Source organism: Neofelis nebulosa, chromosome 1 (genome assembly GCF_028018385.1).
Source record: "Neofelis nebulosa isolate mNeoNeb1 chromosome 1, mNeoNeb1.pri, whole genome shotgun sequence".
NCBI lineage: Eukaryota > Metazoa > Chordata > Mammalia > Carnivora > Felidae > Neofelis > Neofelis nebulosa.
The window spans coordinates 76,145,040-76,170,408 of NC_080782.1; the positions used below are offsets into that span (position 1 = coordinate 76,145,040).

General features: G+C 37.0%; 1 protein-coding gene and 1 long non-coding RNA gene across 24 annotated transcripts in view; both read right to left on the reverse strand.

Moving 5' to 3' along the window:
- Positions 1 to 326: 326 nt before the first annotated feature.
- LOC131509648 (uncharacterized) lies at positions 327 to 11,049 on the reverse strand. Its single transcript, XR_009260630.1, has 3 exons — positions 9,921 to 11,049; positions 9,171 to 9,210; positions 327 to 5,669 (listed from the first exon to the last, which is right to left on the reverse strand). It is a non-coding gene; the product is annotated as an uncharacterized LOC131509648 (long non-coding RNA).
- A 9,080-nt stretch (positions 11,050 to 20,129) lies between these two features.
- Positions 20,130 to 25,369, reverse strand: part of PPIP5K2 (diphosphoinositol pentakisphosphate kinase 2) — a 72,989-nt gene continuing 67,749 nt past the window's right edge. For all 23 annotated transcript variants that reach the window (XM_058725817.1, XM_058725763.1, XM_058725687.1 and 20 more), the window contains one exon: positions 20,130 to 21,855. In XM_058725817.1, the coding sequence (XP_058581800.1) occupies positions 21,743 to 21,855 (113 nt within the window). In that variant the 3' untranslated portion in view covers positions 20,130 to 21,742. The remainder of the gene's footprint in view (positions 21,856 to 25,369) is intronic.

Below are 25,369 nucleotides of genomic sequence, written 5' to 3' on the forward strand. Positions count from 1 at the left end.
TCATCCTGCCCCAGGTCTTCATATGTGTATTCATTCTACACATTTAAAAAAAAAATTTTTTTTTTTAATGTTTATTTATTTTTGAGACAGAGAGAGACAGAGCATGAATGGGGGAGGGGCAGAGAGAGAGGGAGACACAGAATCAGAAGCAGGCTCTAGGCTCTGAGCCATCAGCCCAGAGCCTGATGTGGGGCTCAAACTCATAAACCGTGCGATCGTGACCTGAGCTGAAGTCGGACGCTCAACCGACTGAGCCACCCAGGCGCCCCTCATTCTACACATTTTTATGGAGAGCCCACTGCATGGCTAGATGAGCACCCCTGACTTTGTTTCCTTGGTTGGGACCACAGAGCCTTACTGGACAGCTGAGAAGGACTATGTGCTGAAGATTGGAAAATATGGATCAGACATTCAGGTAAGGGACTTTACCCCCCCACTTTATGGCACCAGGAAACAGAGCCAGACCCTAGGTGTGGATGGATTGTGAAGGAAGTAAACAGTCACGTGAATTCTGCTTGGTCCACTCTTTACAGTACAGCATTTGAGTGTCCTTGGCAACATTCACTCGATTTTCAGTTTAAGAATGGTACAACTTAGAGTGCAACAAGTTACATGAGCTGATAATAAAAACCGTGATGAAAATAGAAAATATTTACTACTTTAGGCACTTTACATATGTTAAATCTGCTTTTACTTTACGTGGAGGGCTAAGCATATTCCTGTCCCTGGTTGAAATGTCAGGCAGATACCTGAATTTTTGGAATCTTAACAAGAACATACGCCTTCTAATCCCATCTGGGCATAAGAATATTCTCAGTTTAATAATTAAAATGCTCAGTGCAGTGTAATAACTCATGTTCCAAGCTTTCTTCCAAGTTAGTCCTCCCTTCCTGTCCCAGCGTGGGCAACTCCTCACACCCTCACTGCAGAGGTAGAGTCCGGGGCAGGAAAGCCCTGCTTGGCTGGCACAGATTGCACCTTTGGGGCTCCTGAGCTGGTGGACCCCTAGGGCTGAGTCCCTCTCTGGCAGAGCTCCTCAGAGACACTGCTGCTGGGGCCCTCACACTGTGAGGCTCACTGCGCCTTGCCCCAACTGGTCATCATGGTTCCTCCCCCCTGCCCTGGGCATCTACTTGGTGACCCATCTCCTTTGTGGTGTTCAAGGAATTAAAAAGGAAGCCATGAGACTGAGCTGGCTCTACTGTCTTGGTAGCCTGTGTAAACAAGCAGAAACTTAAACATGAGTCAATTCCTGTAAATGCACTCCTTTGAAGAAAACGAAATTTAAGAACAACCAATCACAAACAGCCAACTGGTTGCTCCTAAATAAGGCAACCACATAAGCTACATTCAATCAGTTTCCTTGCTTTACTTCCAGGTTTGCTTTATAAAAGCCTTTTTCTCCCACCTCTTGTCCATGCAGTGCTCCATCCCTATCCACACTTGCTCTAATAAACTCTTGAAAATTGCAATGGGCCTCAGGTTACCCTGTAACACTGAGTATCAGATTGTCTTTCCAGATAGGGATTCTTCACATCCTTGGAGTTCACATCTTGTCCATGAGAAACAGCCATGCTTTCTGGCAGTCAGCAATAGAAGTGTACTTCGCAAGCAGTTCAGCTCTCCTCCCTTGGCTCTGCTACTTCAGGCCTAACCAGCCACAGCCTCTCACATGACCTTCATGTGCTTCAACTCCAGGACACTCATGTCAAGTCCTCCCAGTGTCTCAAACTCACAAACCATGAGATCAAGACCTGAGTCAAAGTCGGATGCCCAACCAGCTGAGCCACCCAGGTGTCTCTAAATTCTCTTTAAAAACAATTCTTTCTTTTGACCCATCCAAGCTCTCTCATATGCTTGGGGGTATGTATTGAGCTGAAGTTTGCAGTGGTTGATAACTCTTTTCTCAGGTACTGCATCAGTGGCCTATTGAATACCTTGCTACAAAATGTGGAGATATGTTGAACCTATGATTTAGTTCTCAGCCTTTGGGGATTCAGTGTAAACTGAGGTAGGGGGTCTCAATCTAACATCCTGGTATACAACCAGTGTCTGATTTCAAGTGATAGATGTTCTCTGATTATTAATTAGAGACTAGTTACTGGAGTACAGTATAAGCACCACACAGCCAAGGATTTCTATCCTTTTAAAAAGTACTATATCCCCAGCTCCTAGAACATTTTGAGCCTGACATACAGTGGCTCAACAAAGTTTTGTTAAATTTATGTATTATTTTACAGATAAGACAATTGAGGCTTAGAAAGGGTAAGTAACCTGTCCAAACTTAGTCACCTAGTAAACCATGGAGCCATGGTTTGAATAATTGGTGACAGAAAGCAACTAATGGTAATCAGGTATATTTTATTTAAGCTTTTCTTTTTTTTAAAAGCTCTTCTTTTATATATATTCTGTGACTTTATATAGAACTATTTGCATAGAGCCTTTAAATTCATCTTATTTTCATAGAAATCTTCTAGAATTTGATTACCCTGTATTTCAGAGATTCATGCTGGCTCATCGCCTATCAGACAACCTGACCTTGGATGGCTACACTGCCATCTGGTGTTGAATATATGAATTGCCTTTATTAAACACCTTTAGGATAATGGCTTTTTTGAAACTTTATATCCATTAAGTCATTTAATTTTCACAACGACCCTGTAAAATAGGTACTATTTGTATACCCATTTTATAGATGACTTATACACTGGCAGGACCAGGACTTGATCCCAGGCTGTCTAGCTCCAAACCTCAGTCTTTTATTACATTGTCATGTTTTTCTATAGAGGAGAACCAATTCACTCTATTTCAGTAATACTAGATGTTTTAGACCCTCTGCCTTCTCACACTTCTCCAACCTGATGTTGTAATTTTATGGGTTCAATATTATCTCCACCAGCCATATAGTTGATACTAGGGAGAAACTCAAAATCATTTTGTTATTTACTCATATAATTTTCTTTTCCTCATTTCTGAGTATTTTACCACCAATCCAAGTGAGGAAAGTTACAGTCTGGTATTTCACCAACCATAATGAAGCTTACTCTTCAACATCTATCATCTCTAGTTCAATAAACACTATGCAAGAGTTCACATGATATTGTTATAAAATAATGATCCACATGGAAATGTTTGCCTCATTACTTTATAGTTATTTCTCCTAAAGTTAATACTTCACTACCTGAATGGTTTGGAGGAGAACAGCTCTCCTTTGCTGAATCAGAAAATCTGATAATTGCATATCATTAATCTAATGTCATAGCACATTAAAAAAATGAGTTGGTCAAACATTCTTAGTGAGACCAACATTTAATGCTATGCCCATTATTTTCATAATGTTTACTATCTTTAAAATGCCTTGCAGTTTGCAGGGCACTTTCACATAGCTTTTTTTGTTTTGTTTTGTTTTTATTCTTATAATTACAATTTGAAGTAAGTATTTGTACTCTCATTTACAGATGAGGAAGTTAAGACTTAGAAAGGTTTTTGTGACATGTCCAGGGACATAGTTAATAAGTAGCTGAGCTAGTGCTAGAACTCTGTCCGATTATAATCTGGAACCAGACCATTTAAAAGGCTTTCCTAATATCCATACTAATGTCAATTTCTAAATGATCTTTCTCTCACAAGAGATACATCCATGAGAAAAGAATTTCAAGGTCAAATGCATTTGGGGAACACTGTCTATTAAGTTCCCCATTGGAAGAATCACAGACTTGTTATCATTTTTAAAGGCTATGAAGGACCCTTGCATTAATGAAGCACATTTAACTTTGTTTAACCTGGGCTTATTCCCAGATTTAATTAATCATTGAACTTTTTCCCCCAAGTAATTGGTAATAACAGACAAAAGACCTGCATTAACAACTGTTCAGCTTTAACTGAACAGTGTATTACCAACCATTCTAAAAGGCCCAATGCTCCATGTGGACAGGCCGTATTTTGGATGAGTTTAGGAAAGATTAGAGCAAGACAGTAGTCGTGAAAGAACAGAAGTGTTTGCTTTTGCTTTTTAGTTTTTAGTCAAAGGGACTTGCCTCACTATAAATGCCATGAAAGTAAGAACCATTTCTAAACATTTTGTGAGGCATATAGTGCAATCCCAAAAATGTATGTTATGGAGAAGAGTGGCATTAATTTCTCACATCAGTTTTATTAATCATAAACATTTGTTTATCAGAAAATTGAAAACTTAAGCCTATTTTTTTTACTTAATAAGGGGCATAGCACTGGGCAATTCTGATGCAGAAAGATCATTTACATAACTGCTATATGTTTAAGGGACTTCTGACCATCATCACTTAATGAATTGACCAATGTCCCATACGTAGTTTTCTTTTTCTTTTTTTTTTAAATTTTATTTGAGAGGGAGAGAGAGAGAGAGTGCATGCGTACAAGTGGGGGAGGGGCAGAGAGAGGAAGAAAGACAGAGAGAGAGAGCCCCAAGCAGGCTCTGCACTGTCAGTGTGGAGCCTGATGTGGGGCTCCAACTCATGAACCATGAGATCATGACTTGAGCCAAAATCAAGAATAAGATGCTTAACTGACTGAGCCACCCAAGTGCCCCACCCATATGTTGTTTTCCTAAAGGTCCACATTAATGCCAATAATATATTAGAGGGGATTCAAATCTATTAGAAAATAAATTATCTCACAATTGGAAAAATAAATATTTTCTACAGTACTTTTTGACTTAAAAATCAATTCTCTTTCCTTTTTTCCTCTCTTCTACTCTCTCATTCACCTGTTTATTGATCCAAATTTCTTATCTCAGAACTCTACAGTAAAGGAATTTCAAATGTCAGACAGAGTGGGTACAAATGGACAGACCGATGTATATCTTCAGTGCACCTAAAGCCCTGGCACATTTGGACAAGCACAGGTACAACCTGCCACACAGATACATATTAATTTAGCAGGCTCTCCTGCCCACTCCCTCCACCAAAATGGAATGGAAAACTTAAATCTAAACTTGTATTATGCCACATTTCAGTCAGGTCTTTAAATGAGTATTCTATGCTGGGCACTAGATTGTATTCTTGGCATCATGAATCTTCCATGAGTGATAACTCTGCTTGCAATAAAAGGTCAACAACAATTTTGAACAATTCGGTTTTTCTCCAAACATTTAATTCTTGCCTGCATGAGCACCTTCATGTATACAGACACACACAAACATAGAGTTTACTAAATTATTGCTCTTTCAAAACCTACTGTTTACTGGTAAGAGAATTTGAAAACCCAGTAGCCACATAGCAAGTCTGAAAACAACTCATAAGCTACCAAATTATAATAAACCTGGATTTAATCCTACAGATTGTTCCCTATTACGCTCATCCCTAAAGACCAGGAATTTCACATAGGTCTAATTGGTATACCTTTGTACTTTGTAAAGAGACACCCAGCCTATTATAAACTGCCACACTTGAATTGCTTTCGTGGTGGAAATATTTACTAAAGGTCAAGTTGTATCATTCAAGCAAATAAATCCTAACAAGAGCAAAGGCTGAAATGTCTTAAGTGGCCTTCTACTTCCAGGAACCTAAGAGGTGTCTCTTCACCTGTTCTGTGGTATTGAGGAAATAATAATATCTTACCTTGGTGGTATGCTTCATAGTCTACCAAACATTTTCCCATATATCATCTTACTGTTGCTTATCACAAAAAGCCTGGAAAGCAGGAAAAGCAGATATTATTTTGAGTTTTACCTAAAAGGCAACTGAAGTTGGAGGAAGGTGACCAGTTTGCCCAGGGAGATGTACTAGTGGAGGACAGGGCTGAGACCCACAGACCTCCCAGATTTTCATTCAGTTCTCTTCCCATAACCACACTGTGGTCAGAGTTGACATACAGACTGAATAAATAAAAGATAAGGTTGAGTTATACTTCTTTTCAAAAAAAATTTTTTTAATGTTTATTTATTTTTGAGAGAGACAGAGACAGAGCATGAGCAGGGGAGGGGCAGAAAGAGAGGGAGACACAGAATCCGAAGCAGGCTCCAGGCTCTTGAGCTGTCCGCACAGTGCCCAACGTGGGGCTCAATCCCATGGACTGTGGGATCATGACCTGAGCTGAAGCCGGACACTTAACTGACTGAGCCACCCAGGTGCCCCAAGCTATACTTCTTGCATGAAGATTCCTGAAACCCAGTCAAGCTACCAGAATTTCTGTGCACTAAAATACTTCTGATTTGAAAAATATTTTTTTTCAGTAACTGCATAATGAATTGCAAACACCAAATGATACTTCCTCAGGACTTCAGCCACTTGGCAAGGTTAGCAAATTAAAGTAATAAGCAGTGAGAGAGCTAATCATTGAAAGATGGTTCTGTGAGACAAAAATGCCCAGAAGTTGGGCCACCTGAATTCCTTTTCCAGCTATGTCACTGACTTACTGTGTTTCCTTTGGCAAACTCTCTGGAGGTCAACTTCCTTATCTATCAAGAATAATAATACCTGCTCTGTTAATCTCCCCAGGCTCTTTAAGGAGCTTGGAAAAATAATTTACGATGAAGTTGAAAATAATGTCTCTATTCAAATGAAAGGCCTGTAGCTGAGTTACTTGACTAGAACTTCTTCTCTTTTTAAATCATGTGAATAATAAATAGGCTTAGCATTTTAAAAATCGTGTATTTTATTTCTGGTAATATATGCAACATTTCAGAAAAACACAAGCAATTTTATATTCCTTTCTGATGTTCTAATGACTACCCCCATTTACTCTGATTTTGCTTGTACTTCTTTTCTTTTTAATAAAGATGCCAATTGAAAGTGAAATGTATACTCAAGGAAATATTTAATGTCTTATCCATAGTTTGAGGAGTGTGAAGCAAGAACCAAAAATTGGGCAGGCTTCAATCCAAACAGATTCTGTAGTAAACTGGCCTCTTCAAAGTGAAAACTGAAATGGAAAAGCTAGGAATCTGTTATCTGTACAGTTTTGGCAATCAACTTCTTAGTAATGCAGTTAGGACAATGAGGTGAAGACACCATTCTCCTGTTTGTACTTAGTCATTATTTAAAAGCTGGCAAGATTCCAGAAAAGTATAACTTTTTTTTCTTTTAGAGAAAGAGAGAAAGAGAGAGAGAGAGAGAGAGAGAGAGAGAGAGAGAGAGAGAACCCCAAGTAGGCTCCAGACTTAGTGTGGAGCCTGATGCAGAGCTCAATCCCACAACCCTGAGATCATGACCTGAGATGAATTCAAGAGTTGTATGCTCAACTGACTGAGCCACCCAGGTGCCCCAGCTTAATAACTTTTCACACGAATTGCAAAAGGCTGTTAGTGAAATAACTTGTTTTTATTGTAATACAGTTTGCTAAGCACTAATTAGGTGCAAAAAAACATTATTCAACCTTCATATGCCTGTGCTAGAAAGCATTGAGGGTGTAGACAGTTTGTAAAAAAGCATTGAGGGTGTAGACAGTTTGTTAAACTTAGAAGTGATTTGATGCATAGAAATTGTCAAACCTAGAGATGTTTTAAGAAAGGAAAATGGTAAGTAATGGAATTAAATTTGTTAAGGAGGTTATGTAGCAGGATTTTAACACCAAGGAAAGTACTTTATTTTTTATTTTTTAAGCCATACTTATAGCTACTTTAAATTTTATTTACTTTAATTTTACTTTATTTTCCTTGCAGATTATTTTGATTTTTGCAATAAACATTCTGTCTCAATCTAAATTGGGGTAGATCAAAAAAATAAGTTGCTTATCACACAGACAGCAATGCATTTAATTAGGAATTAAACTATATACCAAAACCCACACTTCTACTACCCCACACTGTATTTACAGTTGTATTTACAACTTTTGATCCCATAATTCCACCTCTTGTAATTTACTACAAGGAAATAATTTATCAGAAGAAAACAAGCTGTCAGGAAAGAAAAAGAAGGAATTTAAGGTGTCTATAATAACACACATTTAAACAAATTAAGGTAGATGAACTAACAGGCTATTTACATATTGTGAAAGAGACTTCCTATTAATGAAAAGTTCAACTCTTACAATGTACCTACCCTTTCTTCCCAAACCACTCTAAAGTGACAAGAAAGGCGGGGGTGGGGGGGGGTGGGGGGGTGGGGGAACAACATAAAGAGAGTATGAATGGAAAGAACATCACATGAGAGGTGTCAACGGATTTATGGAAAGAAAAAAGCCCAGCACATTGTGTCACTGGATTTAAAGAGCAGAGGCAACTGCACTTGAAGGCACTGCAGATGGGGACACCAAAGAAAAGCAAACCAGCCACTCCAGGAAGCAGGGAAGGGTTGGGGGCATATGGCTCAGTGGGAGGCAAGGATGGGATGTGGCTTGGGGGAAAGGCTGTGTGGAAGACAATGATGGATTTCTCTTCAACATGTTTCTCACCCAGTCTTCTACAGGCTCACCCTTTCTCCTTCTTGGAAGAACACTGTGTCCTTCTCTGAGTGGGACCATGTGACTCAGAGGAGGACATGGGCACAGAATCTGGGAAACATAAAGCTAACACAGGAAAGCAAGGAGGCAGGCTTAGAGAAGGGGCCCACCCTGGAGCGACTCTGTTAATTGAGTTCTGCAATGCATGTGGTCAAGGGCAGCCTGAGGGCACAAAAAAGACTATTCAGAGAGCACTTTGGCTTTTAAAATGCTCAATTTAGTAAGGTTACAAATTCAAAATTCTTAAGCACTTGACTTAAAGATAACAGTATCATATTTATAAAGCTAGTAAATTTTAATCACTTTTCAGGGATCCTCTTATTAATATTCAATCCCAGTTAGTAGCTTGGTTCATGAGACTTGTTTAAACTTTTTAAACTGCATTTTAAATGCTTTAAATGTGCGACACATATTCCAATCCAAGGTGCTCATATAATTCTTATAAATTTAATGTTAGATTTCAACTTGAAATCAAATTAAATCAATTACGCATCTTAAAATTAGAATCATAAAGCTGATTTGTTAAGTCCAATTAAAGTTTTCTTAAATACTACAGTTACATAAAACTCAAAACTGCAGATTCTTTTTTAAAATTTTTTTAATTGTTTTTAACATTTATTCATTTTTTTGAGAGACAGAGAGAGACAGAACATGAGCAGGGAAGGAGCAGAGAGAGGGAGACACAGAATCCAAAGCAGGCTCCAGACTCCCAGCAGGATGGGATTCTTGCCTTCAATTTTGATTGGACTTACCGAGCACTGTTTATAGCTGCTATACTAAGTAAGCCATGACCTAAAGAAGGAAGAGGCTTTTAAGTACACTGCAACTCTTAAAATGAAAGTACACATTACCTATTTTTTCTGTCTACTCAAAGAAGTTATTTCAGCACAGAGACAGATGTGGGGCTTGAACTCACAAACTACCAGATCATGACCTGAGCTGTAGTCAGATGCTTAACCGACTGAGCCACCCAGGCGCCCCTTTAAAAAAATTTTTAAAGTTTATTTATTTATTTTTGACAGGGAGAGAGAGAGAGGTGGGAGACAGAGAATCCCAAGCAGGCTCTGTACCATTAGTGCAGACTCCATGTGGGGCTTGAACTCAAACCATGAGATCATGACCTGAGCTGAAATCAAGAGCTGGTCTCTCAACTGACTGAGAGAGAGCATGTCTGTGCAAGTGAGGGAGGGACAGTGTTAGAGGGAAGGAGAATCTTAAGCAGGCTCCAACTCAGGGTGGAGCCCCACAGGAGACAGGACGGCAGGGTTCAATCTTATACTCACTGTGAGACTATGACCAAGCCAAAATTAAGAGCTGGATGGTCAACCAACTAAGCCACCCAGGTACCCCTGCAGAGATTCTTTAACACAAAAAAAAACATTGTTACTTTGATTCCCTAAATATTCCTCTGCTTAATTCTGAGTCTTATCAAGGTTAAAAGATAAATAGTTCTTTCCCAATAAGGAAAAAACCACTACCTACCAATAAAATATTGAACTTACCATCCTATGTCATTTTTATGGCCATCTTCTCAGCTTGTTCAGTTTCCTTCTGTTCTGAGAAGACCTTGGACTAGGCAAGGATGGGATTCTTGCCTTCAACTTTGATGGGACTTAAGGAGCACTGCTTATAGCTGCTATACTAAGAAAGTCATGACCTAAAGAAGGAAGATTTTAAGTGTGCTGCAACTCTTAGAATGGAAACACAAATTATCTAATTTTTCTGTCTACTCAAAGAATTAAGTCGACCACTTCCATGTATTTGGCTATATGACTTGATGGGATTTTGAATTTCTTTGGCCCTTCTTCAAAGTATAAATATCTCCCTAACTTTAAAAACTGAACTTTATGAACCCTTCATTCATTTTGAATTTTTCCTGACTGGTAAGACCACATAACTCTTAGGGATAGAAAGATGTCATTGGATTGACCTCTGAGTATCTGTCATTGTTTTTTTGTCTAGTTTTGTGGGCCCAACTTCTAAAGTCATCCTACTGACAAGAAACAAGAAGGTGATATTCAAGGGGGAAAACATGGAACTAATTAGTTACCTGTTACTTTGAAAATAATATTGAACTCTGCTTTATATATTCATTGGAAAATTTAAAAAACTCACAATACATATACTGAATGGGAACCAATGAAACAGTTTCAAGAAGACCAAGTATTTTACAAGAAAAGGAACAATCAGAGCATTCTACCTGGCTCAGCAATAAGCAGTATTTACAGAACCACTAACTGTATGCACTGATTAATGATTTAACATTATTAGAGACAAGGAAGGTAGACTTTAGAAATTTAAATTCTTACCATAACAAGAAGTCAATAGATAATATCTAAAATTGATAAAACACAGTTGTAGAAGATTATTATACAGAAATATGGGGGCGAATATCTGAAGAAAGGGCTGGAAAACTTATAAGGAGATGCCTTTAGAAATTGAGACTTGGGGGCACCTGGGTGTCTCAGTTGGTTAAGCGGCCAACTTCAGCTCAGATCATGATCTTATGGTTTGTGAGTTTGAATCTTGCATTGGGCTGTCTGCTGTCACCACAGAGTCTGCTTCAGATCCTTGGACTCTTTCTCTCTCCCTTCCCAGCTCTCACACACACACAGCCTATTTCTATCAAAAATTAAAAAAAAAAAAAAAAAAAAAAAAAAAAAAAAGAAAGCAATCAGTCAGTTAAGCATCCAATTTCAGCTCAGGTCATGATTTTGTGGTTCCTGGGTTCTAGCCCATATCGGGCTCTAGCCCACGTCAGGCTCTGTTCTGACAGCTCAGAGCCTGGATCCTGCTTTGGATTCTGTATCTCCCTCTCTCTCTGCCCCTCCCCAGCTCCTGCTCTGTCTGTCCCTCAAAAATAAATAAACATTAAAAAAATAAAAAAGCCAAAAAAAAAAAAAAAAAGAAAATGAGATTTGACTTGGGGTAGGGATGGGTAGAGGTCAGAGAAAAAGAGTAAGGAAAGTGAAGCTCTTTTGTTACGTTTTAGTAACATTTGACCTAATATGTAAGTATTACTTTAATAATCTTAATTTTAAGTAAAATGCCAGATTTTAAAGTGACAATTATGACCATTATAAATACTACTGATCATGGGAAAATATCATGTAATGTGGAGTAAAGAACCTAGGAAAAACATTTTATATTTATGGTGCAATAATTACAATTATGTAAAGATACTTAAGAACAGTAACTATAGGGGCGCCTGGGTGGCGCAGTCGGTTAAGCGTCCGACTTCAGCCAGGTCAGGATCTCGCGGTCCGTGAGTTCGAGCCCCGCGTCAGGCTCTGGGCTGATGGCTTGGAGCCTGTTTCCGATTCTGTGTCTCCCTCTGTCTCTGCCCCTCCCCCGTTCATGCTCTGTCTCTCTCTGTCCCAAAAATAAATAAAAAAAAAAAAAAAAAAAAAAAAAAAAAGAACAGTAACTATAAGAGACCATGAAAAAATGAAAACACATATATGGTAATAGAATAAAAGCGACTTAAAATTTTTTTACTTACTGTTATATTAGCTTGACATCACTTATTTTGAAAAATTATTAAAATTTACAGAATACCACGTTGAAATACACACTTTATTTGGGATTATGTCAGCATGGAAATCATCCCTATCTCCAACAGTTTATATTCCAATGTTATGAAATTCTTGAAGTCTCCTAAATTAAAGCCTCCTACTCTACACCACCCCAAGCACATTCATGAAGTCGTCTCTGTTTTCCTATCTTACCCTTTAAACGTCTCTTCCTGCCCCAACTTTATTCTGCTCCTTTTATGCCACAATAACACACCACCATCTACTTCCTCAGAAAATCTCCTAGGATGCCAAGTGTTTTTTCATGGGATTTGCAAGGTTTTTTTTTTTTTTTTAATGTTTATTTTTGAGAGGGAGAGAGACAGAGTGTGAGCGGGGGAAGGGCAGATTGAGAGGAAGACACAGAATCTGAAGCAGGCTCCAGGCTCTGAGCTGTCAGCGCAGAGAATGACATGGGGCTTGAATTCACAAACTGAGACCATGACCTGAGCTGAAGTTGGACGCTTAACTGACTGAGCCATCCAGGCACCCCTGCAAGTTGTTTTTTGAGTGAGCTTTTTTTCAGTGTGATTTCTAGTATGGAAGCGCCCTGTGTGTGCCCTGGATTGTGCAAGTGTCCCAGTGTATGTTTTGGCATTTGCTTCTTTTTGTGGACCTACAAGGGTAGGTATAAGATCTTACAGTTCTGGTTTGCACACTGTAGAGCCTTTCCTGCTTTTACAAATGGAACCCAGCCCCAGCCATATAGACAGTTTCCAACTTCAAGGCTTCCTCAACAGTACCCTTAGCTAATATAGTTCATGCTGATCAAGTAAATTATCCCTGAAAAATCAGGGATTCAGGTACCCTTTGAGTCCCTTAGACAAAAGGACTTCAGACTTGATTCAATTGCTGATTCCTTTCATTTCTGATACCTTCTGGTTTTAATTTCTTGCTTTTGAGCTGCTACATGCATTTCCAAAATAAATATTTTATCCAGAATTTTTAAGTGTTTGAAATATAAGTTGCTCACTCATTTTGCCATGGTCTCTGTGATTGCTTTAGAGCACTTGGTCTCCAATAGATAGTAAATTCCTTGAAGAATGGCAACAGGACTTTCATTTTCACCAGGGTTTAGCACAGTAATGGGTTTATAATCAGCACCCACCACGCATTTGGTGAAGGAATGCCTTTCGGAAGACAGTGAGAAAAGCATTTGATAAATTATGGGGTTAATGGCTAGATTAATGACATAAGCCTTCCAAGGGTATTTGCATATTAAAAGGGGTTATCTATGTGTTTGGCAGGGAGTTCACTGAGCTTTCTTAATGATTCTCCCTACATAGACACTGTATCCAGCAAGTAGGTAAGATTTTGAGCAGATAAATTCCTCCCAAATTCTTACTCCTTACTTAGCAACCAACTTTCCTGCTCAGGTCGTAGCCTCCTGGCCCAAGTCTGTATTATGGGGTCACCTGATTCCTATGGAGTAACTCTAGTTTTTTAGGGATAATTTTTTTTTTTTTTTTGGTCAAAATGAGTTATAACCATGTTATGATAGGATGTTATCAGTCTATTATTTCTCATACAGCAAGACAAATCATCCACTTCTTTGTGGTTGCAGCATTGGTCAGAACATAGAGGGCAGAAGGTAACAAGGAAAAGAACTTTCTTAGAATCACATCACCATAGACTAAAGACAGCTGAGAACCCAGATGATCATTTTATGCCACAACTTTACAGATGTCCATTTTAACAACCAGACAAGGCAATGCACATGTAGTAGAAATATAGAACTTATTCTATAGACTCAAAGATTTCCTATTAGCCATCTGCTTTTACACAATCATAGTATTACATCATCAATATGCTGGGTATAATTTTTTTTCTTGTTCTTGCTGTAAAAACATTTCCATAACTATATTCTATTCTGTTTAAATATAAAAAAGCTTGCATTTACATTATCAACCAATATCCAGAACTAAATGAACTCAGGTTAACAAATGGGAGCTAGTAAAATCCTCATATAGATAATTCTAAAATTATAAATATTGAAGCATAAACTTTATTTATGCTTACTGTTAACAGTAAGTTCCTTAAGTGAGCATCTGGGGAGCAAGGGGGAGTAGTAATGGCCATCAGTACCAGTAACTCTTACTTTAGTTATGCTATCTACCTAAATTAATGTTCAAGAACAAGGTAGGTATGGCATATGGCATATTAGAAACTTTCAGAAAGGTTTCTAAATGACTAATGAAGAATCAGTTATACAAAACTGTTGTGAGTTAAAACATTAGGGACTCCCAGGTCTCATTTTACTATAGGACAAGTTAGCATTTCTATGTATGGCAAGAGAGTCTTTAATTATCTGGCCTCCAACTTCTTCATATCAGCAATGTTTTTTGGTAGTACAGTAGAGCTTATGTTCTTTTATTCTCTCTGCCTCACTTCTCCCTCATTTTTTTCCCTTCATTTTTCCATCTATCCATCCATCCATCCACCTTTAACAATGAGCATTCTAGTCAATTGACTGGTTTCAGAAAAATCTAGTTTTCGAAAGTAGCAAAACACTTTCAGAAGGCACACTGTTTTTTTTAGCTCTTAAAAAAATCATCCTTCATATATCAAGGACTCTTGAAGCACGTTACATGGAATGATAAATAAACAGCTTACTTTCTTCATCGAGATACATCCTTGTAAGGGCTTTAAAATGGGTATCTAAATCATACATCCGTTATCTCACCAGGGTCACATAAATTGTGTCATTCACACCACACATGACATGAGATGGATGGGTGGGAGGGAAGGCCTCATTTTGTTTTGTTAAATACTGTTGTTTTATTTAAACCTTGCTTTGAGAAGGACCGTATTGTCTTATTTGAAAGATTTTATAAATGGAAAAGATGCCGAAATAACCTTGATTTTTTTTATTTTTTTGGTTTGTCAGATTGTTACTAGGCAAGCTATTCCTGTGGCAACAAAAGCAACCACAGAAGAGTATTGGGAGCTGTCTAGAACATTCTCGGCTGCAAAAATGCTGAAATACAACTGAAAACAGAAGCCTGGTTGACATCTGGACTATATACAACTCCATTACAACAAAAGAACACAAACAATGCTTCACATTTGTTCTTCCTTTTGCAGTTTACCAAATTATCATTTCATTTGATCCTGACAACATTGGACTTTAGGCATAAGTGGCATTATTAACTTCATTTAAAAAAACATAGCTGTGGTAAGAAAATAGAAACTTCTCCTTTTCTTCCTCTTCTTATTCCTTGATGTCAAAGGATAGTAATAAAAAAAGAAGTGATATCCAGTTTGAAAATGGAGAAATCATTTCTCAATAAAAATGATCATCCCCAAATATAAATATAAATTATCTTAAAATAAAAGAAATATAAACAGTCTTCAACAAAACTATAAAACACTTGTAACCTCCGCCACAACTTCTGAGAAAGAGCTAACAGATGCAGTCAAGATATAAAAGGAAGATCCCTGGAGAGGATGCTTACAGCTCCAGACCTCAAAGTTATCAGAGCAACAGACTCCAAAATGGCTGGCATATTCTAAGGGGCAAAGCCAATTCCTTGTCTGAAACAATGGAAATGGAGTCAGCACCACCATTCGGGTGTTTTCTGGATACTTCCTGGTACCACAGAGGAGCAGAGCTGCAAAGCCCAAGGAGGAAATATAGACATGTCACTTACAAGAAGCAGTATGTGGATGAGACAAGAGTGGAGGAAAGATGCCCCAAAGGGGAGAAGCTCTGTGGCGGACAGTCACTGTTTGCTGCAGAGAATAAAAAGGCTAAAAAACAACTTTTGTAGACCTGCAGACCTGGGATAAGTCGCTTCCGTATTACCCAGGAAGAATTGTTAGCCCAAAATGCTATTAACTACCATATGGAAGTATATCAAATACGTGATCCAGAAAGGAACTTATTTCGAGATGAGTGGTAAATGAAAATGAGCCTGCATAATAGTGTTCATACAAATATACTCCAAAAGAAGCAGGACTGGAATGGGAGAAACAATAGCAGATAAAACCATTCATTGGAAAAAATGAATCCACTGAGCATATGAAATATATGACCAAATAAGGAAACAAAAACTTCATCCAGAGACACAAGCGATCAGAAACCACATAGTGACACAACCAAAGGAAATGCAACAGGAGCTAAAAGACTTTAGGAAAGAAATGGAAAAGAGAAGAAGACCATCCTCCAAACAATGCTACACCAGAGGGAATACAAGAGATGGGTAAACTGAGAGAAGGCCAAGAGGGGTAAGGTGGAAATAATTTCAACCTGTTAATGAGGGGTTCAAAATATAGCATTTAAACTGATAAGCATGTAATAAAGGCATAAAACATTTACAGGTATAAAGCTAAACACAAGAACCAAGGAAATAATACTGTCAACTTAAACTGCTCTAGAGGAAAGGCAGAAAAAAGTACACTAATTGGACATTGCTCCTAACAGGGTATCAAGAGCATCTAAAAAATGAAATATATAAATCAAAATTACAGTTAAGAAGAGAACAAGTGGAACAAAGGGAAGTACAGCAAACACGGATAGTACAATGAAAGTGTAGTGTTCATATTGTTGATCACTTACCCCTTATTCATTCCTCCACCCCTTTCCTAAAAGAACCCTAATTTTGGTCATATATCTATCCTTTTTTCACATAATCTTATGCTTAAAAGCAAGGATTCTTAATTGGGAGTGATTCTGCCTCTGTAGGGGACATTTGGCAATGTTTGGAGACAATTTAGACTCTCTTTCAGGGGGTGTTACTGGCATTTAGGTTAGAGACCGGGACGAGGAGACCAATTTCAGGCCAAAACCCTATGTGTGATCTTTTAGGCCTTCTTTATCATGGGCAATTTAAAAAAGTTTTGCCTGGAAGTCTTTATGAGGAAAAGCTGTCCTCCATACACAGAGTCTTCTAAGGGAGCTATCTAGTCAAAGACACCAAGGGCCAGCATGCTTCTATTCATATCTGCACTCCTAGCCCTGACACCTCCATTCAGAGGCCTCATTCTTATGGGACTCCTTCAGGTGTCTCCACCGAGACCTTCCCGGGGACAGGTCTTGACCAAGGTATTCTTCTCCACTCTGTTTTTCCACTTCTAGCCTTTCCTTCTCTCCCTGTCCCCAGTTCCCTGGGTTCATAAAATGGCAGTGCTCCTCAGCAATGATCAAAATTTCCACCAAAAATTGTTTTCAAAACACTGAGACAATTTCCTCCACCTGCACTGCTTGATTGACCCTTGCCCAGTGCCATTCAGTGGGGGGCTAGGAAAGAACAGTGAGGAGCCAGTGCTACATTCCTTTTTGGTCTCCTGCTTATATTGTCACAGTAAGTAAATAAAAATTTGATTATTATTTTCATTTTGGCTCATTGCCTTAATTGACTACCTCAACTAGCAGCTTAGTATAGGATTATTGCTAAACATCCTACTATGCAGAGAACAGCTCCCAGAAAAGCATTAAATGGTCCAAACTGTCAACAGGGCTGAGGCAATTGGCAGAACTTGACTCCATCACCACCACCTCCAGAGCCAATAAGCCCATGGATTTCTCCTAGAGAATGTTATTCATCCAGGAGCGATAGATGACCAAATAAGAAGGCCTAATCATACTGAAATGAAAGACTATTCCATGGCTGAGGGAGAATTTTCCTCAATTTTTGTTGTGTTGGACATGAACAAGAGAACATAAAACCCTGACTGCCACTGGCAGCCATCGTGTGAACATGATGTGTGAACATTGTGGGAAAGCAACTTTGGGATGAAGTACTTGTACTATGCTACAGGAGTGAGGTAGAGAACCTGGGTCTTTGATGACAGTATGACTGAAAGCACTGTGTCCAGAACGCACCCCGTCTGTGGACTTCCCAAAATGGGTAATAAATTTCCTTATGATTTTAAGTTTCAACTGGAGTTTTTCTTACTTGCAATGAAAACTGTTCTACAAAAAAGATCAAAAAAAGGGGCGCCTGGGTGGCGCAGTCGGTTAAGCGTCCGACTTCAGCCAGGTCACGATCTCACGATCCGTGAGTTCGAGCCCCGCGTCAGGCTCTGGGCTGATGGCTCGGAGCCTGGAGCCAGCTTCCGGTTCTGTGTCTCCCTCTCTCTCTGCCCCTCCCCCGTTCATGCTCTGTCTCTCTCTGTCCCAAAAATAAATAAAAAACGTTGAAAAAAAAAGATAAAAAAAAAAAACTAAAAAAGCAATAAAAACAGAAAGCATTAATCTAAAAGCAGAAATATATTACATATAAAAACACTACACTAATGTATGAAATAGGAGGAATCCTAAAAGTGAATCACAAAGCAAACCACACTATTTTAAAATACCTAAACACAGTGACAGAAACATAAACAAATTCAGGATAGATAAAGGTGTATCAAGCAAATGTACTTTAAAATAAAACATCATAATTTTAATATCTGACATTTTAAACTATAAGGCAAAAGCATCCAATGAAATAACAACAAAAGATATTGTTATAATGATAAATGTAAAACCCACATTGTAAATGTAGCAGTCATGAATTCATATGCAACAGAAGACATAAAAACATAGAAAGAAAAAAAAAAACACAGGCAATAAAAGGAGAAAATCCTTATATGGAAAGTTTCCTTTACCTCTTTCAAGTCATGACTAAGCACATGGGCCAAAGGAAAAGGTTATAGAAAACCTAAGTGATATATTTGAGATATAATTTATATATGTTATAAAAGAATAGATTTTATAAAGTTTTCCATTCTCTGAAAATACAGAGTAGACCCTTCAACAAAAACTGACCCATATAAAGAAAACCTCACACAGCAATAGTTTGGTATCTATGAATGATTCTGTGCAAAGGGAGAGCTATTTCTACTTGAATTCCTTGTATCAAGTGACCCCTTCAGAAGGATAAAAATTGTCCCCATGGGCAAGAATGCTGCTGTTGATGACAGCTCTGGGTACAGCTCAAGAGAATTAGAGAGGGTCTAAACTCACAGAGTTTACTAAGAATCCCAACATTACTAAGAATAATATAGTCAGTCTACTCTGCCCAGATAAACCAAGGATAAAATGAGGTCATATTAATGAATACTATATGTAAAGCAAACTTTGATAAGCACACAAGGAAATACTGTGGACTTTCCATTAAAGTATGTACACAAGACCAAGTAAAAGCAAAATCTTAGCATGAAAAAAATTTAGCATGAAACTAGGTAATAGTGGACATGCACATTAGAGTCAGCAAAACCTGGAGGAAACTCTGGGTAATAATACTGTTCAAAAGAGGCTTTTCTCTTAAGAATTGTAATTAGATCTTTATTGAAGAGCGATACATTTAGCTTTTCTCTTTTAATTGCTGTCTATTGCCCTTTTGTTCCATGTATATGCAAGCACACTGTCACATGTTTTCTGTCCCTTTACATGGAAATGGAAATGCCTCCATTTCCTGCTCAAAGGAAACCTGAGATAAGCTGTTCAGCACATTTTGCTCTTTAATCCAATGTTGGTACAACACCTCAAATGTATTTCCTGGTGTTTAGAATGGACTTAGGAGAATCCTATAGAACCAGGGCAGCAAAATCTGCCAGCATTGCTTCAAGGGGAAAGTGAGGTCTGCGTTCAGATGCGGGATTAAGGATGGAAAGATGGAATAATGCACCATGAAGACTAACATCCTAGAATGGCTGGACAGCTCCTCAGGATGGGCTTTCTCATCTCTGCTGCTTGGAGGACTGGGCTGCAAGAAACAGTATCTTGCAGTATTTAAAACAAACAAACCCATACAGGGATAGAATCATGGGAGAAACGGATGGTTCAGTCAAACCTGCACTAAAGAATGGTAACTGTAATTTCTTGCTCTGATATATAAGACTTCTGTTGTTTTAGAAAATGATTCAAAGATTCTTTCAAATCAGTTTATCTAATCAGTCTACACAAAAATATTACAGAGTTTAGTGACTACGGTGAAATCATAGTTCATGTATAACAATGGTAAAAATGAGCTATGCTGAATTTCTGTAGCTAATTTCTAGGAAATAGATATGGCCAACAGTAAGTTTTATTTCATATCTGAGATTAGCATCGTTTAATACTCACATAGTTTTCTTATTTCTACTTTGAAAGCTAAAAGTAAAGAGATAAAGACTAGAAATCAAAAATAAGTTGCCACTTCATTGACTCTCTGATTCTGGAAAGAAAATATTTTAATTAAGTTCCACTTAAAAAATAAAAGTAGCTTCTTACTCCCACACTGAGCACATTAACATTTTCACATACAGAAAGTTTAGGTACATTCAACTGTTTACAAGACATGTCTCCATATAATACAAGTACATTCACGTGAAGTATATGAACTTATATAATTGTATATATTTGTAACTTTTGCATCTGGTACCTTTTAAAACTAACACTTAATATGTTTATTTTCTAAATGTCAATTCATAGGTGATGATTTAAAGTTAGGAGAGCCTCCTGAAGAGTTTTAATAGTTGTGTTCGTATGAGAATTCAATAATATCCTAAATATAAGCTTCAAAGTAAAGCTTTAGCAACTTAAGTTACCTGACTGGTAATGCATGGAATTCTTACCAGGTTGTATTGTTTGGTTTACAGTTTAAGTCATTCAAGTGGCTTATAATTATTTGTACACTAGGGGATAAAAAAGCACCAATACAGTAAATATTTTTTCACATCACATATGAAATCACAAAACAATGATCTCAATTTCCTTTCAAAATCTAATAGTTTGAAAAGAGCATTTATATCCAATGTTCAATCTTTAAGCTTTCTTAGTGAGATCAACTGATACACTAGAGATAAGAATGGAAATGCTAAAAAGAGGTGTTATGCATAATATCTCCTAACTACAGAATTGAGACATTCTCCTCACACTGCTGATATCCATTTTTGAACTGGTTTCCTTAGATCTAAAAAGAACTCTGAAAATAAGTGTAACATTTATAAACTTATCAACTATGTCTCTTAAAAAGAAATTCTAAAGATGTCTTTCTTCCCGATACATAAAGCAGTATTTTCCTGATGAGCAAAAGCACCTTATGATAAGGAAATATATAAAGCAAGTATTTTCTACAAATTAATATAGAAATTTATGCACATAAAGGTGTAGTCACCCCAGCTGTATATGTAATATTTTAAATAATACACAATTAAAAAAAAAAACCTCAAAGCACATATTGGAAAAATAACCCATATGCTAGTACTCCAGTTATTAAATATTGCAGCATATATGTAATTCTAACAATTGGAGGAAAAAAGTTTCTAATCCAAATGGTCAGTGAAATCTCTTTGGAAATATACTTTAAAAATCTGTAATATGTAATCCTGGCTGTCAAATTCCAACTCAAGCTATAGGTTTTTATAGCTGACATACAATCCCATGAAAATGAAAGTATGTACAGAGGTCACCTCACAGATTCTTGAGTAAACAGCATTACTGGTGAGACACTGGGACAGGCAGGCTGAGGTCTCCTGTCGTTTTCTTTACAGAGGGCACATAGCAAACATAATATTAAGAATGACAGACCTTCATCACCGTAAGTTTTGCTAAAATGTTAATAAACATTGTTTTAAACATTTCAAGATCATGAGAAAAGATCCTTACCTGAATATATACAAAGAATTCTCTAGATTTAACATATTTTAAAATGAATACAGAGGTGTATAAGGAGAAACATCAATTACTTGCTTTGACAGTTTTCAGTCAAGGTTTATTACGTGTCTTTTTCTATCGAACAATGTGATTTTTATAAATATATGGAGCTCCAGCTTCCACTAAGATTTCATTTCTTTTTCCCAGTGGTTTTTTTGTGTTCATGCATTTCTGTTTTGCTAGCTATAGTCTTTTTTCGAGATGAGGTATTAGGAACAACGGCATTAGAAGGTCCGCTGGTAGCTATACAAAAAAAGAAAAATTGTTTAGATTTTCACAAGCAATTCACGTTCAAATACTACTGCTAAGTGACAAATAATTAACTTTATAACTGTGATGTAAATGAAACATTGTAAACATCCAATAGAGCATTTTTAACCTTTTAACTTTTTAGAATTCAACATCAATACAGGAAAGTAAGGTCAATGGGGTGTGTTCCAAATTTGTCTTTTCACTCTACATTCTTCCTTGAAAACTAATTTATTCCATCATTTTTAACTACCATCTATCTATTGTGCTAACAATATTCAAATGTATACTTTTGGTCCAGGTCTTTTCCCTTACTTCAAGATCTGTTTATTCTGTTCATCCTATTAGAAATCTCTCTCTATATAAAACTGACAGTAAACATAAACTTAATATGCTTAATAATGAACTTGTCATTTCCCCTTAAATCTATTTTCTCCTCTTTTATATTACCACTACTTAAAAAGTTCAAATATTAGAAAACTATACACAGTCTTGACTTAGAACTCATCCTTCTACATCCAAACCAACATTAAGCCCTTATGAGTTATCAAAAAGTTATTCTAAGACAGATGACACTTCTGGTATGGATGGGCAAGCTCCTATCAGACTAATTCTCCTGCAGGTTAACAAGTATAAACTCTGGATAAAATATGAAAAACAACTACTTGAAGACACTGAAGAGTAAACAAAAGCAGGTGTATACTGGAAAAAAAAAAATCAACACTTGGAGGAAGGAAACTCATGTTGAGTCCCCCCCACCCCCATTTTTTTGAAAGCTGTAGGCCTAAGGAGAGTATCTGGTCTGAACCATGTGCAATGACTACAACTAAACATGAAACTCATTCTTACTAGCATGAAGAACCAGAAGACAAGTACTGGAGCAACTATAGCTGCTGGAAAATCAGGTGGGAGATCCCAGAAAGGGAGTCTCCAGTTCTTTGTATAAAGCATGATCACATTTATGGCATGGGGAGGGTAGGCTCCAAGAGTGCAGCTAAGGCCAAAAGAAAAGATGTGAAAGATGAGCTGCTGACTACTTCAAGGAACACAGTTTTGCAACATGAGTTCGCCCAAGGTTAACTCTTTGCTTGAAAAAAACCCAAACAACTCAATACTCTTGGGAAAAGCGTAACAAAAATAACAGTCTGGAGTTTATACAACATCTCATTCATAATGTCTAGGATGCAATCCAAAAGTACTCAATGTATGAAAAAAAACAGGAAAACATCTTTCTTCTTGGGAATGGATAAATTGGTAGAGACTATTTCTGAGGTCAGCTAGATTAGTACACAAGAATGTTAAAGCAAGTACTTTAACTTACTCAAGAACAAAGGAAAATATGCTTATGATAAATAAAATTTTGGAGATCTCTGAAGAACCAAAAAAGAGTATCTAAAACTAAGGAATAAATATCTGAAAAAAAAACCCACTAGATAGCTTAACAGCAGAATGGAGATGATAGGTAAAAGTGAACATCAACCCAGATTATAAAAAAAAAAAAAAAAAAAAAAAAATTCTAAGCATGCTTGCCATAGTCAAATTGCTGAGAATCAAAGATAAAGAAAAAATATTGAAAGCAGGCAGAAAAAAATAATTCAACCCACTGCACACATTGGGACAATTCAAATTACCAAAGACTTCTCATCAGAAACAATGGGAACCCTAAATAGGACACAACACCTTTAAAACACTGAAAGAAAAAACTTTCTTCCTCAAATTGTCAATCAAGACTTTTTCAAATACAGTAAGAGATCTGCAGTATAAAAATGCTAAAGAGATTCAGGTAGAAGGCAAATAAAACCAGATGGAAACAAAGATTTAGAAAAAGGAATGAAGACTGATGGCTAATGTGTGGATAAATGAAATACTTTTTCTCTTCCAAGTGTCATTAAAATACATGACTGTGTAAAGCAAATATTCTAACATTGTATTGTAGCCTTTATAATATATGTGGAAGTAACATACATGGATAACTATGTGTCAAGGATGGGTGGAGAGGAAGGTAAATGAATCTACAGAGTTGCAAGGTTCCCACATTTTACTCTGAGTAGTATAAAATTATCTCTAAGTAGATCATGAAAAGTTAGGTATATTTATAGCCACTAATTAAAGAATGATGCAAAAAGGTAAAGCTACAAAGTCAATAGATAAGTTAAAATAAAACTCTAAAAAATATTGAATACAAAACAAGGCAGAAAAGAATAAAAGAATAACAATCAGAATGTATAAACCAAAAATATAATAACATAGATCTAACCCAACCATATCAATAATTACAATGTTAATGAACCAGAAACATTGCAACTATAAGGCAGATATTGTTAGAATGGGTTTTTAAATTTTTAAAAAATATTTATATTCTTTGAGAGAGAGAGAGAGAGACAGAATCCGCAGCAGGCTCCAGGCTCTGAGCTGTCAGCACAGAGCCTGATGTGGGACTCAAACCCACAAACTGAGAGATCATGACCTAAGCCAAAGTTGGATGCTTAACTGAATGAGCAACCCCGGTGTCCCTAGAATGGGTTTTTAAAGAAGCCAAATATATATTGCCTACAAAAAAAAAAAAAAAAAAAAAAAAAAAATCCCTTACATATGAAGACCACAGGTTGTTTGGAAAAATAATCCATGCATACAGTAAGCATTAGAAATGTGAGGTAGCAAAATTCACATCAGATAAACTTTAGGACAAAGCATTACTAGGAATCAAAGGGAAATTTCATGATGATAAGTGAGTCAATACATTAAGAAGGCATACCAAATATGTATGTATGTAATCACAAAGCTTCAAAGCACAGAATAAAAACCGATTGAATTAAAGGAAGAAAAAGACAATCGTACAGCTGTGAGTGGAAATTGCTCTCTAAGCAATTGATAGCACATTCAGAACCTCTCCTCCCAACCACATGTCCCCACCCCTCAAAACAGGAAAAACACAGAAGATATGAAAAAGATTATCAGCAATTCTGACCTAATGGATACTGATAGAACATTACATCAATGAACTATGGAATAAAAATTCTTTTTTAGTGCTCTTGCTGCATTTAAGATGTACCAAGTCCAAATGTTAAGCCATAAAATATCTCACATTTAAAATACTAAGACTGTACAGTATATGTTTTGTAATTGCAAGGTATGAAGGAATTGGTAACAAGACATCCAAACCCCAACCCCCAAATATTTGGAAAGTAACCAATATGTGTCTAAATACTCCATGACTCAAGGAATAAATCACAAATTATAAAGTATTTTTAACTGAATGAGAATGAGAATTAAATGTAACTTTTGTGAGATGTAGCTAAAGAAGTACTCAGAGGGAAACTTAAAGCCTTAAATGTTTCTGTAACAGGAGAAGAAATGTCTAATAAAAAGTGATTTAAGAAACTAGAAAGAGAATAAAGGTCAACCCAAAGTAAGTAGGAGGATGGAAATATTAAAAGAGAGAAATCAGTGAACTATAAAACAAACAGCTAAAATCTGTTTCTTTGAAAACACCAACAGAAAGGATAAA